General features: G+C 37.1%; 3 protein-coding genes across 3 annotated transcripts; 1 reads left to right on the top strand and 2 right to left on the bottom strand.

Moving 5' to 3' along the window:
* Positions 1–1,354: 1,354 nt before the first annotated feature.
* Positions 1,355–5,914, bottom strand: tagapa (T cell activation RhoGTPase activating protein a). The gene is made up of 10 exons (XM_056245514.1): positions 5,541–5,914; positions 5,128–5,202; positions 4,930–4,983; positions 4,560–4,629; positions 4,189–4,352; positions 3,909–4,070; positions 3,686–3,795; positions 3,430–3,601; positions 3,106–3,214; positions 1,355–2,568 (listed from the first exon to the last, which is right to left on the bottom strand). Exons 2-10 carry the CDS (start codon positions 5,152–5,154, stop codon positions 1,505–1,507), a joined length of 1,932 nt encoding a protein of 643 aa, XP_056101489.1. The 5' UTR covers positions 5,155–5,202; positions 5,541–5,914; the 3' UTR covers positions 1,355–1,504.
* Positions 5,915–7,197: 1,283 nt separating this feature from the next.
* nenf (neudesin neurotrophic factor) lies at positions 7,198–10,497 on the bottom strand. Its single transcript, XM_056245513.1, has 4 exons — positions 10,088–10,497; positions 9,882–9,942; positions 8,180–8,283; positions 7,198–8,073 (listed from the first exon to the last, which is right to left on the bottom strand). The coding sequence occupies exons 1-4, from the start codon at positions 10,223–10,225 to the stop codon at positions 7,897–7,899; spliced, it is 480 nt and encodes a 159-aa protein (XP_056101488.1). The 5' UTR covers positions 10,226–10,497; the 3' UTR covers positions 7,198–7,896.
* A 5,205-nt stretch (positions 10,498–15,702) lies between these two features.
* Positions 15,703–19,445, top strand: pacc1 (proton activated chloride channel 1). Its single transcript, XM_056245512.1, has 7 exons — positions 15,703–15,777; positions 16,912–17,124; positions 17,206–17,360; positions 17,431–17,573; positions 17,650–17,791; positions 18,447–18,554; positions 18,647–19,445. The coding sequence occupies exons 2-7, from the start codon at positions 16,938–16,940 to the stop codon at positions 18,806–18,808; spliced, it is 897 nt and encodes a 298-aa protein (XP_056101487.1). The 5' UTR covers positions 15,703–15,777; positions 16,912–16,937; the 3' UTR covers positions 18,809–19,445.
* Positions 19,446–19,695: the final 250 nt, after the last annotated feature.

Below are 19,695 nucleotides of genomic sequence, written 5' to 3'. Positions count from 1 at the left end.
ATTGTATCTTATTTATTAATGTATTGGGTAAACCATAGAAAAGAGAATTACAGTAGTCAAGCCTTGAAGTGATGAAAGCGTGAACTAGAGTCTACTTTAAATAAGATAAAAAATATCAGTTCTGCTGTTGTTCATAAACACCAGTAGTGATGTTGTACAATGAAGACGTTGTCCTGTCACCGGAAATAGAGTCATCAGTGTCCCAGTGTGTAGTGAGCAGGGTCCTTACTGTCCTTACCAGTGCCTGAATTCATGTAGGCTACACGATATACTGATTCACGACCAAGGGAAGCTAGCGAGCTGATTGAGACGCACCCAAGGTCTTTAAGAGTATAGAAATTTTGAGTTTGATCAAGGTTGGAGATAAACTCTGCAGGAAAGTGGATCTCAAGGGCCAGGGTTGAGAACACCTGTGAAAAACCCCTTTTGGAACCATTTTTTTAAGAATGTAGGGTTATTTGTTTGCCACTTGGTTTGACATTTTGTTATCTAATTTATTGGTTTTTAAATGTGGGTCATAACCCATTGGTGCGTTATAAACCGGCATCCCGAACCACATTAACACGCGCACTGCATGCAGAGGAGCAGAACTGAAGGCTAAAATGACTGCTTTAACTAAAAGATTGCTTCATCATATTTCATTTAAATTCATTCTTTTTAATGACTATCAAGATTATACCTCTAGATAGGTCATAGCCTGAGTAATGCAATGACATTTATACATTTTAAGGTCCAAATGTTTTTTTAGGGGCCATTGTAGTTTAGTAATTTTTTTCAGTGTTTGTCATTTTTATTAGTTTTTTTTAAAAACATATGTCTATGTAGTTTTTGTTATGTTTTAGTTTTTAGTTGTACTTTCATTTAGTTTGAGTTATTTAAGTACTTTAACTTAAACTAAATGAAAATAAGAAATGTTGCCTTGGCAACTAGCTGAATAAGTGAATAAAATAAGTTTGTTAGTTTTTTATATTTTATTTTATTTTAGTTACTGTTTATTTTATTTCAAGAAAGGGTTAGTTTTAGCTTTAGTTAACAATAATTTACAGACCAAGCTGATTTGATTCATTGTTTGAAATAAAAACAAAAACTATTCAATTATTTAATTTAATTTTTCATAAATGGAAACATGACTAGTTTTATTTCATGTCTTTATTTCATGAGAAGACATACAAATGGTTTGCATTGCTTTTAAGCATATACAGTACATTAGTTCTGCAAACATTGCACAAAAATTTATGAACCTGTGTAGTGAAAATTCCTCAAAGTGCCTTTCAGTAACTTTTTTCACAATTTTGGGGAGCTGGAAAATCAAAATACTGTGGGTATAAAAACATTGTCACAAAAGACCAGACTAAAATGAAGAATAGGCAAATCTATGCCTGATTTGTACTTTATTGCACTTCTGAATTGTGCCTCATTATGAGGTCATAAGCAAAAGATATTACGACACCACCAAAAAGTAGCAACAATATACAAAATATATCAAAAAGAACTGAACAGTTCATCAGACATATGTCTCTCTGAGGTGTTCTGGATTGCACCACTCTGGCAGTGATGTTTCATACACAGATTCAGATGTGGTCCTCTGTCTCAACTCCGAGGATGATCCACTCATACTATCACAACATGTCTCTTCATTGTCTCTATTGTGGATATCAAAATGTTCATTCCCAGAAGGTGAATCCAATGTTTCTTCGCTTGAGGATCTGGAGCAGCTGCATGTTTTCTTCGACAGATATCTGGCGTCCTGAACGGTCAGCGATTTGCAGCTCGAGAGAGTTACATGGGAATTGTGCTCAAGTGCTTGCTGATAACTCGGAGGATCGCTTGGTATCCTGCTGTCCACCTGATGGAAAACTTCCTCGCTAGACAAGCGTCTCGGCTCCGGTTGAGGATTCAGCACCTCAGGTAGGGTCTGGCTATGGCGTAGAGCTCTCTCGATGGCCCGTTTGGTGGACCCACTTCGCCCGAAGACAGTCCTGCTTCTTATGTGTGCGCTCTTCATTGATTGCGAGCGTCTTTTTGGGGTCTCTGAACGATTCGGTGCAGGTGCCGACTGGCGGGTGGGATACGAATGTTTGCGTAGAAGGGTCTTTCTCTGATTGCATGAAGGCATGATAGGAGAGCTATTATGGATTGAGCTCTCTGAAGCGCTGGAGAAACAACTCTCAAGTGAACTTGAAGAACAATACGAGGAGCCTTTAGAGGTTGCCCTGGCCCCAGTTTTAGGTGCCAAACAACCGCTTTTCCCCAAGCTGTTCCCTGCTCTAAACACAATACAGTCATCGGAGATCTGTTTTGTTAATTGTTTGTCATGAAAGTCCATTTCTGTCTGGCTCCTAGATAGGACAAGGTGCCGAACTTCCTTGCTCAAGACGATTGCTGGTTCAGAGCGTCTGCGAGTCAACAATTTTGTAGTCCAAGGTTCCTCTGTGCTGGAATGTGTCTGGGCATTCTCTTCAACGCCGGATTTGATAGAGTCCATGTCAGAAAAACTTCCCTTGTAGCCATCTGCATCAGGGTCATTACTGTCATACGCAGAGTCGTGATGGTGTGAAGAATACGAGTCTGAAGGAGAAATCAAGGATAGATACTTATTAATTATCAGAAAATTAAGTCTTATAAGATCATAAGTATTTTGTCTACATTGGCTTTTCTAACTATGTAAAGGTTGCCTACACACGGGAGACAGATAATTGGTAAGATGTTTTGAGGGTGTGGAGATAAAATTCAAGTTGGAATTGGACGGCCAATTCGATTTCTGAAGGTATAACTGGACCGCCTCTCTTAAATTCTCATTGGTCAAAGGATGAACAACTACTGATTGCACAATGACTGGCAAAATGGCAAAGAGCACTTTATGAACCCATAGATAAGAACAATTTAAAATGATATCTCTTTAGCTAAAGTCTCCCGCATCCTCTCTTCAAGGGTTTCAGAAGAGATAATGTTTCACACTGTTCTCATATTTCCCAAGATATCATTCAAGATCAAATTCTCCTAAGTAATATTCAGAGAAACATCTGAGACAGTTGATACTTCATGCCCATTGATATAAAATCTACTGCATAGGCATTCAAAAAGACAAAATGTTAAAGAAGCTACCTTGGTTATCGCTGAGTTCCTCTTCATCAGAGTCTCCAAAGAGCATCAGCACATCCTCACCAAATATTTGGTCGCAGTTTTTAATGAGAAACTCTGTCAGATTTGTCACCTGCAAATACAAAGAGTGACATGAGGATTAAACAAAGGCCACTTCGACAGCAAAAAAATGAAATTAGGTAAAAATAAGTTTGGATATGAAACTAGGTTGATCACTTCTTCCTCTGGTGAGTTTCAGTATTACTCAGTCTGCTATTACCTGGCTCCTGGCCACATTGTGTGAGAACTTAGTAAGGTTAAGACTTTCAGAAATCACTATACACTCACCTCTTCCATCTTTTTCACGTCGTTGTCCGTTTGAAGCAAGTTGGGGGAAACACATGTAGCTAGATTGAGGGGAACCATCTTGTTTGATTCTGCCTTCTCACTTATGAGGTAAAGCAGAACAATCAAGTGCTTCAAGAGCTGAATATTTGGCTCAGGAAGCGTGTTGATCACCCTAAAGACAAAATAAAGAAAACCTGGTCACAAATACAGTTCATTTACACTTTATTCAACCCAACTGTGTCATTAGATAACTTACATTTTGATTTCAGCACACTTCTGAACTTCATCTTCCTTTTCCATTGCAGTCATCCAGGATTTGGCCTTGTCCACCATTAGCAAACTGCCAGGCAGTTGTCTAAGAAAATCCTGCAAATCGGAATACACAAAACCCAGGGAATTAATGACCAAATATGCATCTTTTAGACTTCATTACTGTCAATCACTCAAATCAAATCATGTTGCTCAAGTTCGTCCCATACCTTGATAAGATCAGCAAGCAAAAACACTGACTGGTCTGTCAGATCCACTTCTATCCCATCGTTGAGCTGCTTCTTGAACTCTCTCAGCAGTCTGGCGTTCCCTGCCTTCCTGAACACCCCCTCGGTGTCTGGACCCTTTCTCAGTAGCAATGTAAGGATATCCTGTGAAGCAAATTGAGGTAAATTGAGACATTTGAAAGACTAAAACCACATACATAAAATACTATATTTGTTTATGGTTTTGCAGTGAAGTTCTATTGATCATTCAGACAATTCTCACCATAATTGGTTTGGGAGGACAGCCATCTTTTTGACAGATATCCGACAAGGCTCGCCCAAACAGTTTGTTTTCGGGATGTACACTTGCATCATGGGATTCCATGTTCCTTTTCTGTACTCGTCGAAACATGCTCCTCCAACGCCTTTGATTGATGTTTATGTTTCCTGTTGAATATCAATAAAGAAACTGTAAAAACCCACTATTCCACTAGCATACAGTAGTCTGATATTCTAATTTACAGTAAACTGCATTAACTCTGGTTTTGAAAGGTTGTTGTTGTTGTTGTTGTTGTTTTTCTTTTCGACATCAAAAAGTCCAAGACAACAAGAGCAATGACATTTAAAAGAACAGAAGTGAGACTGTAAGCTTACCAGTGGGGGAGATCCTGGTCAGATTTGCATTAGTCTGCTGACTAAGGGAGATGCCTGTATTCAGTGGAACCTAATAGAAATAGAAAGCAATCCATCAGATGAAGCAATGAACTACAGAGGCATATCTAAGAGGAAGAACTAAAAATGGTAATTGGGGAATTTTAGGTTGGTGCAACAAGAGCTTAAATAAGCAAGCTTTGTTGGTCAAATATATTGAGCTGTAACAGGTCAGGACTTTGTAATATCCCATTTTAGGCTTTGTTCTCAATGCTCAGCCTTTAAAGAATCCTTAATTGCCCTAATCTATCAATCAGAAGGTGATAAGAAGTGCTGTATGCGTAAGATCTTGGGATCAATATACAGTACTTACATCTGTGGCTGGCATGATGAATAGGTCCATGCTGTTTTGAGTCAACGATTTAGACTGAAACAGAAAGAACAAAAGATGTGTTTATCCTTTCATTGAGATTTGTGGAAGCAGGTCAATTCAAATACGTACTAATCAGTTTCCATGATGACATTAAGGGACAATAGGTGAGTGAAACTATGCGTGAAGGTGATAACTTACCACGTCGTGACCACTCAGCACCTTCATGGGTTTGCTGGGTTGTGATGACCAATAGATCAGTCCTCGTCAGATTACCTGATCAGTGAAAATGGTTTGATTAGTGATTATAGAACTTGCAGTTTCATTTATTACAGCAACTTAATACAGAGCGGATCATAGAATCAAACTTGGCAAATCAACACCCAAAGTCCATGATCCAAATAATGCATTTAGTAAAATAATCAAATTAAATAGACTCAGTTTCAGACTTCTACACATAACAAAATGATTAGCAAAATATCAAGTGGTAATATTAATCACAGTAGAATGTATGCATAATTATGTTTAATTGAATTAGCTAACAGCTCCCAAACCAGGGTAATAACACACTACCGGTACAATAAAAACAGTATTTGTAAATAAATGTTACTCACCACTATAAAAAATTCAAGCAGATGTCAAATGTTGTGGGTGGCTGGAGAAAGCAACAAGCTACATTGACTCCGGAGCAGAACAGACTGTACCAAGAGACTCAGACAGACTGAAGTGAAACAGCCCACTGCACCACACAAAATACAAGTGGGCGGGCAAAGGGGAAATTCTGATGTGCAATGGAGACAGGAAGCAGCATCACGGGCTCCCACCATCAACACCTCTTTAGCTACAAAAGGCAAGTTGTTGTGACCGAGGGTGGAAAGTGTGACATACGTCACTCGTGTGAGGTCGAATATATACTATATGGGGGTGTCCAATTGGAGTTTAATATCTTAAGACATCAATCATTATTGTGTAACATATCATTGCATACTATATCTTATAAAGATAAAAATGCATGGCAGTTGCTTGGCATTTAGTCATTTTGTATTATTTCTTGAAATCAATTTCAGTTTCTGAGGGTTTTCTGGTAAATAGGATACTAATTAAGCCTGGCTAGTGTTTACAGTAAAGGCACTTTTACAATGATTCATTATTGTGCTGTAAATGCTAATGATACCCCGGGACTTTTTAAAAGAAACAAAAAACATCATTTTGAGACTCCGAATCTGACAGTGTTTTGCTAACTGACTCACTGTCGCTCATGAAACCGGCCAGCCCCCATGTTTTAAAGTAAGATGTATAATGGGTAAATTCATCATGAAAATAAAAGAGCTGCATTTGACCAAATGCCTTTCTGCATATACCCTCCTACTGCTTACAGTCTCCCTGGAAATCAGGTCATTGCCTTCTCATCAGGAGCCTTTTGATGTTTTTGAAAGTTAAACATGCAGGGGAGTTTAAAACTTTAAGAAGCGAGTCTTCTTAAAATCTCAAGTTTGAACAGTTAGTTCTTTCGAGAACTGGGGAGAACTGGGCAGCAGATTTCAGTTTGATTTTAAGGCACTTACCTTACAGCCTTGGTTATTTAAAAAAACTGAAAATGTCCATTTTTATTTACCAGGGCATTTTATATGCCCCAATGCAGGGAATGTGCCATTAAATATATATTTTTTCCCAGTGGAAATCAAACAGTAGAACAAATAAGAATCATATAATTTTGGTTTAAAAATATATAATATAATATAAAAGTTTGGGATCAAGCAAGGTTACATTCAATCAATCAAAGGTGGAAGACATTTATGTTACATAAGATTTATATTTCAAATACATGTTCTTTTAAATTTGTTGAAAAAAGAACCCTGCATTGTTAACACAAAAATATCAGAAGCACATTGATGATAATCAGAAATGTTTCTTGCAAATCAGTATATTAAAACGATTAATGAAGGATCATGTGACACTGAAGACTGGCTGCTTTAAATAGTAATAATATTCCACAAAATTGCTGTTTTTACTGTATTTTTGAGCAAATAAATGAAGCCTTGGTGAGTATAAGACACTTCTTTCAAAAACATTAAACATTACTGACCTCAAACATTTAAATGGTAGAATAAATATGCCGAACAATTTTTTTGTACAACTAGACCTTTTTTTTCAGATCCTTACTGAGTTTTAGCTCTTGTGACAACTAGCCCCGGTCTCTTCTACATGTTGAACAGCCATGTTCCAATAGCCTGACATCACACTCTTTTGAGACCAGATGACAACAGTCTGTGAGTTTCTAAACAACTTGTTTATTACATTCCATTCAGACTTAAAATATCCCAGATGACACTAATATGACAGGACAACAAGCCGAATTAACAAACAACTCTCTCTCAGATTAATGTGAAACATTTCTGGTCATCAAGGGCATTTTATATAGATTAGACACAAACACTATAATTATGACTGAGATGGCGTTTGAGTAAAAATGATGTTGTGGAATGATAACATTAACGCTTAACTTCTTAATTTGTAAAACGAAACCCCTCACCACAAAAGCAATTTCAATTTCTACATGTGTGAATCACCAAACTTTCCCCTCGTGTACAGTGAGAAACCAAGTGATTTATTGCAGGCTTACAATAATCAATACTTTTTAAACAGCACAAACATTAAAAATCATTTTCTAGCATCGTTTGATACATTTAAAAAGGCCAAATGACGTACCTACCGTATATATATATTTTAATCACACCTGTAGGTGGCCTCATTTGAATGACCTTCAAAGCAGCCCACCAGGGAAAAACCCACGTGGGATATAATGCATCATAATATTTTCTAGGTTGTAGGCTGAAAGACCACCAGACAACCTCAAATTTACACATGCCCACTACTGCCAGATGTCACAAACAACTATTATTCAGACTTTTGATTGGATTGTTGGATATCTTTATTACAAGACAATTATCTTTAAAGGCTGTCTCAGCATCAAAATTCATCTTTAATGTTGAAATTAAGTTGGTCTTCAGGTTTGAAGTCTTCATTGGGGCTGCCGTCCTCATTGAGAACGCGCCTGCTGGTGTATCCGATGATAGGGTACTTTGCTTTGTATGTGCCTTTAAATATCTGCTCGAGGGATTGAAGTTGATTCTCAGTGAGGCCCGTCTAAAAAAGTGGAATCCAATATTCAATCTAACAACAGTTTATATGAAGAAGCTGTAACTTTTTTTTCTGTAGCATAGTTGTGATCTTTATAAAATCCCCAACTTACAGTGTCATGTGTGAGATCTGCGGGGTCGAGGGACATTTTGGCCACAGCTCTGGTTGAGTCTTTGCCCACAAGGGCATTATAAGATGCTCCCTTTCCGTAAAATTCTGGAAATGAAAGAGACAAAACAAGGTTTCCACACTTTCTGACCCGAGGAATTCCCATTACTTTTTTAGCTACTCCTATTGCAACGTATATCTGAGTGAAACGGCTTCTCGGACAAGAAAAAATGTAGGGCGGGGCTTGATTTTGTCCATCGAGAATTGATTGGATCGTTGGATTGTTGTGGTTTGCTATTGCTGTGATCTCATGTGATTGACAGGTTGTCCCGCCCTCGTGCCAGTAAGCACACCATCAGAGAAGAAAAGTTATTTTGATTAAAGATTACGAGGTCACGTGAATTAAAAAAAAAATGATGTGCACGAATAAAAACTAAGAATTGTCAGTTTTGGTTTCATGGTGACTTTAAATACACTATAGAAATTCTCATGAATCCTGGAACTTTGCTAAAGGCCCTGATATACTTCAAGCGAAATCGAAGAACGAACTGATGTGACATCATTTCGAACAAAATCAGGCCGTAACGAAGTTCGTTTTGGGAGTTCGAAAAGTTTCCTACGGCTGGTAAAGACCATTGTACTTCCATTGTTCCGTGGCGATTACGTAATAGGCAGGTGTGCCTAGGAAGGCTCCGTGTGATCATGTGGAAATCTTCATTTCATTTCTCCTGTTCAGTCGGTCGAGGTCAGACGTCCGCGAGTGAAACCATGAACACACTAGACTAGAGAGCTGCTTTATAGCAGAAAATGAAGTTGTACTTCTGATTAAATGAGACACTGGTACTGTTTTCCATGTTTAATACGGTGCTTGATTTTAAGCAATCTATTATATAAAAAGATATATAAATAAACGTGACGTGACTTTACTTGAGTGCCGATTTGCAGAGCTCGTGCAAACATATCCACGTTGCTATGATCATATGGTTTTCTTATGCTTTATTAAAATGCTTGCTGTTTTCTCAATTTTGTGAGAGAAAAGCACACAGCACATATTTACATATTCATCTAAATTCGCTCTCAGCATTGTGGGCGGTGTTGGATGTTAGATAGTGTATCACTGCGTATTTCGAACATCTTTTTTCCACAAGCGAAGAACGAAAAATAACTTCACCGTGAGTATATCGGGGCCTTAAATCGCATAGCTTTATTGTTTTTCCAACCCTGGAAATTCCTGTATTTTCCCAGGACTGTTGGAAACTTGATCCAGTAAAATGCAAATAGGCCTGTGGTTACACTGCTTAATTCTAACACACACACACACACACACGTTTGTTTCACTATACTGTATTAGTGAGTGAGGACATTGTATAGACTTCTACTGATTTTAAATCACATTAAGGATATTTTCTTAACCCAAGTCCTACCCCTAAACACAACCCTAACAGAAACGTGCAAAGCACTATATTTAAATTAAAAACATGTTTTGGCCGATTTACAAGCCTTTTTAACTAGTAAGGAGGGTGCCCTCACTAGTCAGTTGTCATAATATTTCACCAGATAAGTGAGGACACACATAAAATCAAAATAGGGAACAAAGCAATGATCTAAACTGATAGATCTACTTCCTCTAATGAGTGTCTATTAGTTTGAAACTTCCACCAGCACACAAAAGATTGAAGAAGGTGAAGTTGTATTCCACATCTGACCTTTTCCAGTTGTGACGTCAAACACTACTCCTTTAATGGCCATGTAAATTGGTTGTCCCTCCTGTAAAGGGGGCGCGGCACGTTAACTCGTCAATAAATTTATAAAACTCGTCAATAAATACAATTTGCATTTAATAATAAATCAAAAGAACATAGTTTCGAAATAGCGTATAAAACTAGCGCCGTGTTTTTGTGACGGAACATACCTCGCTCCCATCGTATCTTTGCAACTCCTCCTCGGTGAACAAACGCACCGGTTTCGATGCGTTTTTTATTTTGCTATCATCATTTGTGGAACAAATACACAGTAACGTGTATAATACAACACTACGGACATAAAACATTGTGGACTGTCCGTGTTGACGTTTGTAAGAACCGAGTCTGCGGCTACAGTTTCCTTGTTGTCACGGGAGTGTCTCTCTGTGTTTCCATTCACTCTTTCAGATGCTGATCTCAGATCAGCTTTCACAATCGGAGGTGGAAATGCTCCATTTGTTTCGGAACAGTATCTAATTGGTGCTTTAGGACAAAATGGTTTAATATTTTAACGTATCGCTGTTTGGGGTCCGGATATAGTGGACCTGTGTGATTTTGCACTTCATGAAAATTCTAAAAACAACAACTTCTGCTTGGGAACTTTCTAAACTTCCACTTGCCGCGAGTTTCTGTTTCTCCATTCACGTGAGATGGACCGGAAGTGACGCGCACCAATGAAACTCCTCTTTGGAACTTGGCTTATTGTTTACAGCCAAGTTCCTCAATATTTTAAACGAGGGAATTCTCAGAATGTCATGGTTATTATCCATAAAAATGCACAGATTTAATAAATCTCTACATTTATAACAATATTGTATCTTATTTTATAAAGCCCATATTTAAAAAGCCCAAAGCTTCACAATTCTGAAGCACAAACTTTTGTTACATTTTAATAGATCTTTACAAATCTACGCTTTAGATAGATCTTTACAAATCAACATTTTCTACTGTCAATACTTGTGCAATTACAAATAAAAGTTTGATAGAGAGAAAAATTATTTTTGAAGGATTTTATAGTTTTGTTGGAATAAATATAGACAGAGAAGACAACATGGGGGATATTAAAGTACTTTTTTAGCGGCCATGAAATAATTACTTATTCAAAAAAAGTACCTACTGAAGAAAGTATGCGATTTCGGATGCAGCCAATATGTACACTTAAGACAGATCCATAGACCACAATACAACTGTATTGTTATCATTTTAGTTTGTGTAATTTTTTTTACATATTCTCCAACAGCCCATGCATGCATACAGCCCATTGGAATGGTGTGTAAAACAAATCCATAAGAGAAAAAACTGTAAATAATAAATCATCTCCATTGCGGATTCCCGTGATCAAGGGGGTGTTCTGACATTGCAAGGGTTCTGCCAGTACTGGGCACTCGTGCAGCATACACTATGTCGCACATTTAAGTGAACGAGACGGAGGGAAGTTAGAGGGAAGGGCATTAAAAAATGGACTTATAGCTGCGTCACAATTCAGAGGCTGCATCCTTTGAAGGGCAGATTCGAAAGCCGATTGCATCACTGCGGCACGACGAAGGCTATCCCAATTCGAAGGCTCCTTCAAATGCGGCCTCCAAATGCGTCCTATACGTGTCTTGTGAAATGAAGGATACAACAGAACAGATATATCCTTCGCGGCCTTGCCTACCCCAGAAATCATTGTGCGCCAGTGACGACAGGATTTTTTTGGAGAGAAATTGCCGAATTACACTTTTAAACCTAATTATTGGGTTTCAACTGACTCAAATATCTAATGATACAAATGAAAAGAAAAAAAAACTTTAAAGCGGTTCAAACGTTGACATATCTTACTTAAGATCGATTATACATCTTTATAAGTGTATACTTCATTATACACTTTGTACTCTTTATTATATACAGAAATGGACCATGGTGAACATATTTAGACAGTTTGTAAACCCTGTTTTCTTTTTAGACAGTTTAATATAACTTTAAAAAAATGTCCAGAACAACGCTCTTCAACGGCACCTGTCAGAGTTTCTAGGTGACAAGAACAATCCTCCGTAGGCTAGACCGTCCCATTTAACAATGCTCAATCCAACCTTCGAGGCCTTCAAAGCATGCAGCCTTTGAATTGTTACACAGCCCTATATGCATTCGGAACCGCATACTACTCTTACTATTTCTGCCATAGATAGATATGGTAAACAACAAAGTAGTATAAGCAGTATACTAGTATGCGGTTCCGAATTCAGCGCTAGTCTCATATAGGCCTAATTTATATACCAAATTTTACACTACTTTTTTATCTTTAGCTTTTAATGCATTGTGAGCTTCTGTCATGAATGTGTGGTTTGTTTGGCCTCGTCTCTTTATCTTGTGTTTTGTTCAGAACTTTGGTCAGCCATGTTTGCTGTTTTAAAATGTGCTATATAAATAAAAACAAACCTGAAACTTGAAAAACAAACTATATACTGAAATTTGCGTGCCTACAAATCTACTAGAGAATAGTGTCCTGTCCAACCATCATAAGCTTCCAAATAAATTAAGTGTTTAGTAGCCTAACGTTCTTCCATAACTTACATTTTTATGGTCATCATTTATTTTTTATAAACATAACAAACCTCATATAACGAGGCTGACTGACTCACATGATGACAAACCTGAACTACAGTGTACATGCCCCCTGTCGTCCAGTAGGGTTAGCAGCACCATATTAGACATTCTCTGGCAGCACCCTTGCGAGATGGGTCTGTCTGCGGACTGCAAGAGAGGGGCGTAACTTGAAGTCGGGCGTAACTTGAAGTTGGGCGTAACTTGAAGTTGTCCAAATCACACCGAACCACGCGATATGTCAGAACGAGATGTTGTTGGCAAGATGCACTGATAGATCAGTGGCAAGATGGCAATTCGTTTAGAGACAACGGTAAGAATATTTTCCACAGATAACCGTTTAAAATGAAATGTGTCAGTCATTTTCATACACATTTTGGTATTGTTTCTAGAGTTGATAATCTATTAAAACTTATCGGTCCTCGTTTAAAGTTAAGTAAGCAATAGTTTTTTACGGTCTAAGTTATTGTTGCCTTGTCGTAATGAGTTCCTTGTTAAAACATGTTTTAACGTTGCATGAACACCCTCCCATTTCGAACTTGAGTTTAATGAGCTCGTAATTACGATTTCAGAAGTTGTAAATATCTCATTTCTGATAGCACGTGAAGGCATGTTACAAGATGGTGATCCTGCAATTTGCACCCTTGCTCTCACATGCACTCGGTTCTGGAGGATAGTGAGAGAGGAATCCTTTCTGAAGGAAGCACACTTCTGCTGGCTAGACAGTAAGTTATGTCTCTTTCCTTCTGCCCTCCTCCATATTTTTTAGAGGTAAAGCCCCTCTGAGCTATAGGTGAAAGTCTCCCACTCACAGCATCATGCACTCAACTAGGACATGCAGGCTCGCCGCTTTTTACATCGCAGCAAGGGCAAAGAAAAGCATTTGGAACTTTGAGCTACTCAATCTTTGTCCCACAGATGCCAGCAACACAACACATTAGATGGCCCCTGGAGTGGTCACTTGCCATTATTAAAATGTAAATGCATGTTGTACATAGATGTTGTCTAATTTAATCTTTTCTATACCAGTATACCAGTTTCCTTTGTGATTTTTGTGCAGCTGTGGTGCTTTTAAATGACGATTCTACATTTGTCCATTTATCTATGTCTGGGCCTAAGTTGTGATTCAAGTCAAGGTTCTAGTGCTAAAATTATTTTAATCATCATAATATAATCTACACTAGACTAATGCTTTTTGTTTTAGGCAATAAGTGTATCTTTTAATTGCTAAAAAAAAAAATTGTGGAGGCACACCACTAATAAAATGAATACTGAAGACACACTGCTACCAGAAAATTTCGTATTAAAAAAAAGAAAAAAATGCAAACAAGTTTTACACATACTACTTTTGTCATCAGGTGTGGTAAACTGGAACTCCTTTTCAGAGGACCATAGAAGGACCTACAGAGTTCCCTTTGGTCTCCCGTTGCATTCTATGCAATGACCTGTATAAAGACTGTGAAGGATACTGGGGATGTGGACGAAGAGGAAACCTACAAGGGTTCTACTGTGAAAATGACTTTGCAGGATACTGCAGCATGGACTGTTTTTTTTTTTGCGGCTGGAGGCACGGTCTGATTTTCCAGAAGTTCAGAACTTATAGGTTGTGTTTGCATAAACCCTTGTTGTCCTTCAATAAAAGTTTTTGTGATGACTGTGCTTGTAGTTAATTTGTCTCAAAGTATTATAAGATGTGTTTGACAGCGGTGCATTTAACTGTTCATTAGTGGTGTCAAAAATGAATTGTCAGCACATCAGGCATACGACATGGAAAGATGTTTAAAAATATTTATATAAAAAAACATTACATTGCAATATGGTTTCTAGCAATACATTATCAATACATTGGTGCTAATGCAGATTGCAACTTGCTTTGCTGTATACAGACAAAACAAAATAAGAATTTTGAAGATATCATCTCAGAGGTTTCTGTTATGTTAAACTCGTGCGAGAGCATATGAAACTTCTCGTTTATGTTAAACTCGTGCGAGAGCATATGAAACTGTTCTCGTTTATGTTAAACTCGTGCGAGAGCATATGAAACTGTTCTCGTTTATGTTAAACTCGTGCGAGAGCAAATGGAACTGTTGTCGCGGTAATTTGGAAGTAGGCATAACTTGAAGGGGCGTGACTAAAAGTGGGCGTAACTTGAAGTCTTGCTAAAGTGGGCGTAACTTGAAGGGGCGTAACTCGAAGTCTTGCAGACTGCAGACAGATACTATTGACCCTTGCCGTTCCGAGACTCGTTCAGTGACGGGGGCGTAGTCGTTCAGTAAACCCAACCAATGAAATGTTCCGTCACAGCCCACCTTGAATGCTATTGGCTCTTGCCATAGTCAGTCTTTCAAGGCACAGCACAGACAGTCAGTCACGGAGATACCACGTCACGCGCTTCAAAAGGAACGAACGAAAATAACGTCTCTTAAATGTGAATGATAACGAACGAATTATTCGCTTTAAAAAGAGTTCACGAAACAACACTACATGTTATTCTGCCTTTTAAAAAACTCCCCCAGTACTGTTGAGAAAATAACTTAATTTCTTTACGAAAGTGCTGGCTTCTCATTAGGCTACTGAGAAAACATTTATGGAAACCATGTGGTGTGATAGAAAATACGAAACAGAACCTAAATCGTGTTATTATGTGTTATGGAAGACTTTGCGTAAACTTTTCAGAATAAGATCAAAGATAGTATCCAAGCCCTCCCCAACTAACTAACAGCTGTGATGTCACGCTTGGCATGTTTGTTGGCCGTCGGCTGAGCCTCACGCGAGCTCCTCGAGACTATCCGTAACAAGAGATGAGAAGGTCTGGGTCCTGCTCCTGCAAGTTGATGGCAAAGTTTAAAAGCCCCAAATATTCGAAGGTGAAGCACAATGCTGAGGAGAGACACATCTCGATCTTATCAGGAGGTAATGAAACTAACTAGCGTGTGAAATGCGGTTTTGATCCAGCAGGACTCATTCATAGGGTTGTAACCGCGATCCGTATGAAAGCACTAGTTTCTTTACAGCGAGTAAAGCAGAAGCTGCAGTCATGTGATATCAGCTGACCGCTGGTCGTTAGAGAGATACGAGGCGCAAAATACTGTCAAATATACATTAAATGTGCAACTGTAAATAACTGTATTTGTCTGTATTTTTTTTATGTCACTTATTGTTGTTGCATTGTAGTTCAATGGTGAGGACTGTGCTGCTGCTGGGCCACTTGAGTCTTACGAAAACAATGATGTTTCTGAAGTGGAGCATGATGAAGCTAGCTGTGACCCTTTACCAGGTCAGAACTTGTTCCTAAAATATGACACTGATAAGTCATTGTTTTTCTGTTCATGTGTGTAGATCTAGATTGAGGTATTAATCCGGTAACACTTTACAATACGGTTCATTAGTTAACTACCTTAGTTAACATGAACTAACAATGAACAATACTTCTACAGCATTTATTAATCTTAGTTTATATTAATTTCAACATTTACTCATACATTATTCAAATCAAATGTTGTATTTGTAAACATTAGTTGATGCACTGTGAACTAACAATGAACAGCTATATTTTTATTAAGTAACGTTAACAAAGATTAACAATACAGTAACAAATGTATTGCTCATGGTTAGTTCATAATACATTAACTAATGCTAACTAATGAAGCTTATTGTAAATTGTTACCATTAATCCTATAGTTATATTGTGGTGGTACACTTTTATGTATTCAGAAAACATCACGATTTTCTGCAAAACTGTTAATTTATAGATTAAATTAACTAATTTAATAATTAATGATCTTCACAACGGAACTGAATAAACAGTGAACTGACTTCAGCTGATCAATGACAGCCAAAATGAACTCTGTTTACATCATTGAATCATTTTCCTGTTGTTTTGAAACAATCTGTATTGTATAAAGCACAATATAAATAAAGGTGACTTGACTAGACTTGTAGGTAGGCCTATGTATGTATTTTTGTGTTTTGCATTTATTTATTATAAATTAATATATATTTTATTTATTTACATATTTAATATATAAATAATGTATTGATTTATAAGTTAAATTAACTTAGGGAGTTGATTTAACAATGTTTGATTGTATGATACATTTAAGTTGCTGAAATAAAAACATAGTAAACCACAAAGTAACCCGTTTTCACTGACCAGGTAATCTGACATAGAGGACTGAATCTATATATTTTTTTATTTGATTTATGTATGCTATAGTTATAATGTGATATGGTCTAGTGGTGCAATTGTGTTATTTTTATTTATTTATTTATTTGTACAAATTTCTCTTCTTGGACAATACATTATTTATTTATTTAGACAAATTGAACATTTAAATTCTGGGACAGTTCTATATTGTGTCTTTTATTAAAGACATTGCTTTAAAATAATATAAAGCAATTCATATTGCAGATGAGGATGCTGTGGACAGCAATCTAATGCCCATTGGTTTCAACAAAGCTTGCCTGAAGAATGTTTTCACAGTCATCCTTGTCCTCATTTACCTGCTGCTCACTACAGTGGCTGTGTTCTTGGCCTACCAGACTATTTCAGACTTCATGGAGAAACTCAACCATCCAGTGATGTCTGTTTCATACAAAGAAGTTGAGGAGTTTACTGCACCAGGTGAGCTATAATACACTGTCATGTTATGGTATCTCTCATTATGTCTATTTACAGAATCTTTCATCATTCCTTTGCGAACAGGAATGGCTTTGTATCCTGGGAAGGCGCAGTTATTAAGTTGCATGCATCACTATCATGACAACATTCCACCTCTTGTTGCATCGGGCAGACTAGAGAAAAGTAACTGTATAACCGAGGAGGTCATTTACTATGGGCCATATTCAAACCAGACGCAAGTATGTTTTAGAGCTTCTTCGTCAACTATTTTTGAAGAAATGCTACTATTAATAATCTTTTATGCCGCAGAAGCGAGCCATAGTGGTCAGAGGGCCGACTGATGTGAGGAACCGAGAACTTATATTCCTTCAGTTCAGTCGGAATGAAACGGAGGAGGATTTCAGCGCTATCAGTTACATGTTTTTTGCCACATTCAGTGACTTGCATAAAAGGTAGATCTATATACAAATGTTCAGCATGAATCAGATTTGTTTGACTGTTTATATAAAAAAGTATTTTTCTTATCAGCTCGGATAAAGCAGCTTTTATGATGGACTGTGAAAGGAACTACTCCATGTGGACCTTCTCTGGGGGATTTCGGACATGGGTCAAAATGTCTTTGGTCAAGACGTCAGGCAGAGGAAATGAATCAGTTGAATTTAGACAGGAGGTAATAGATTTGTTATGCTATTTTTTTAGTCTTTGTCAACTTCAGCATGCTAGTATAACAATCAGGGTCATAACCACCATGGAAAATCAAGTGATCATGTTTTTTATATAAATATTCAGATTAGTGGTCAACCAAATTAGGCTTTTTAGCCATTTCTTAAAGAGGACCTTGCTTTTTGCATGGTCAACATTCTTTAGTGTGTAATGTTGCAGTTTGAGCATGAAAAAAGTTGCAAAGTTACAAAGCACAAAGTCACTCCAAAAGGAGGTAAAGGCCGTTCACACCAAGGATGATAACTACATGGATAACAATAAATATAGTTCTAAAAAAAAAAATCTCAATATTAAAGAATAGCAGAGTTCACACCACGGCTATAACGATAACTGCGCAGAGAAATTATATCATTGGAATCGTTTCTGATTGAGATGCACTGACAGATTGGGTATTGAGGTGCTGCAACAATGTAAAATATGTGAAAAATAATGTTTTTTGAACATTCAAGCATGAAAACCTATTCTTGTAAAACCTAAAAACAAAATCAAGACTTCATAAAAGGGCATAATATGTCCTTTTATATATATTACACTTGATCCACCTATAATACTGAGTATTTTGTTGCAGCCACTTACTTGATAATCATCCATATTTATTTCAGTCCAGTGTGGTGAAGTACATGGACAAGAGGCCGCCACAGGAGCAAGCCAACGAGCTTTTCTTTGTTGTGTTCCAATGGCGAGATCCATTTATACAGCAAGTGAAAGATGTAAGTGAACACATAATTAAATATTAAACTAATTGTCTCTGTATAATGCTATACAGAGAGTCTAATTAAGTGTGCCTTTTGTTTTTGAACAGATAGTCACAGCAAACCCGTGGAACACTATAGCCATATTGTGTGGTGTCTTCATGGCTCTATTTAAAGCAGCAGAGTTTGCCAAACTCAGCATTAAGTGGATGATCAAAATCCGTAAAAGACACTTAAGGGCAAAAATTAGAGAATTGGACCAAATGAGCTAATTCTATTACATCTGACAACACGAATGGAGTTTTTAATTACGACCATCGACCACTTTGAGACTTATGGCGAACTATTTCAGTGCAAAGAATGTATTACACTTTCATGAAAAATGTGTTGTTGCTCTATTGTACGTTAAGTTTTAACTGGACAATAGATTTTAACTTGATGAGCTGAGCCATGTGTTCTACAGTACAAGGGCAAAGTGTATTAATGTGGTTGTGACACTGAAATATTAACTATTCACACTGGTTCTCAGTGAGATTCAGCTAGCTGAAATGATGACTGAGTAGGAATTTAGCTGAAACAAAAAAAAAAGGCTTTTAATGACAGGGACCTTTGGTTAAGTTGCATTTCCAATTGATCAACAAATGTATAAATAACAGGACATTCAATGACAGAGACATACGGCCTTGCTGCTGTTTTCTTTAAACATTTTGCTGTCAGTGTGAATGAGTTATGCTTTATTGTTATGAGACGTTGTTGTATAGACCCATACCAACATATGGAATTATATCATTGATTTAAAAATGTTCTGAAAACATTATTTAATCATGTTTACAAAACAAGCTGGCCTTTTTTGTAGTTATGATGTAACAACTTTGACTTGTTTCCATGTGATGATCTTTTTTTTATTGTGTTTTTTTTTAAGTTATAAAAATTTTAAATATAAGAATTTTTGTTATTAGCATTATAACTTCCAATTGTATTAATATACAAAATATTCTTCTATAACTGATGCTGCCTCCAGGACTACAAATGTTATCTTGTTTAAACTATTGTTTAAAACCAAGTTACTTGAATGTATCCTAGTAAGTACAGCTAAATTAAGTATTCTTATGAGGGGATTTTGACTGTTTTACGCAAGAAGTGATAATAATGTTATGGC

Source organism: Rhinichthys klamathensis, unplaced genomic scaffold (genome assembly GCF_029890125.1).
Source record: "Rhinichthys klamathensis goyatoka isolate OS25496 unplaced genomic scaffold, OSU_Roscu_1.1 h1tg000032l_1, whole genome shotgun sequence".
Classification (NCBI taxonomy): domain Eukaryota; kingdom Metazoa; phylum Chordata; class Actinopteri; order Cypriniformes; family Leuciscidae; genus Rhinichthys; species Rhinichthys klamathensis.
Note: the sequence above shows the minus strand (reverse complement) of the source record. Positions and strands in the feature narration are given on the sequence as shown.

Excerpts from the sequence above, each read along its gene's own strand:
- tagapa (XM_056245514.1), bottom strand. The coding sequence starts at position 5,154 with ATGAAGGTGCTGAGTGGTCACGACGTG. Across the intron at positions 3,796-3,908 it reads TGCTTGCTGATCTTATCAAG|GATTTTCTTAGACAACTGCC; the intron begins GTATGGGACGAA and ends TCCGATTTGCAG. Across the intron at positions 3,215-3,429 it reads ACGTGAAAAAGATGGAAGAG|GTGACAAATCTGACAGAGTT; the intron begins GTGAGTGTATAG and ends TTGTATTTGCAG.
- nenf (XM_056245513.1), bottom strand. The coding sequence starts at position 10,225 with ATGTTTTATGTCCGTAGTGTTGTATTATACACGTTACTGTGTATTTGT. Across the intron at positions 9,943-10,087 it reads AAAGATACGATGGGAGCGAG|GAGGGACAACCAATTTACAT; the intron begins GTATGTTCCGTC and ends CCCCCTTTACAG. Across the intron at positions 8,284-9,881 it reads TGACGTCACAACTGGAAAAG|AATTTTACGGAAAGGGAGCA; the intron begins GTCAGATGTGGA and ends TTTCATTTCCAG.
- pacc1 (XM_056245512.1), top strand. The coding sequence starts at position 16,938 with ATGCCCATTGGTTTCAACAAAGCTTGCCTGAAGAATGTTTTCACAGTC. Across the intron at positions 17,361-17,430 it reads CATATTCAAACCAGACGCAA|AAGCGAGCCATAGTGGTCAG; the intron begins GTATGTTTTAGA and ends TTTATGCCGCAG. Across the intron at positions 18,555-18,646 it reads TTATACAGCAAGTGAAAGAT|ATAGTCACAGCAAACCCGTG; the intron begins GTAAGTGAACAC and ends GTTTTTGAACAG.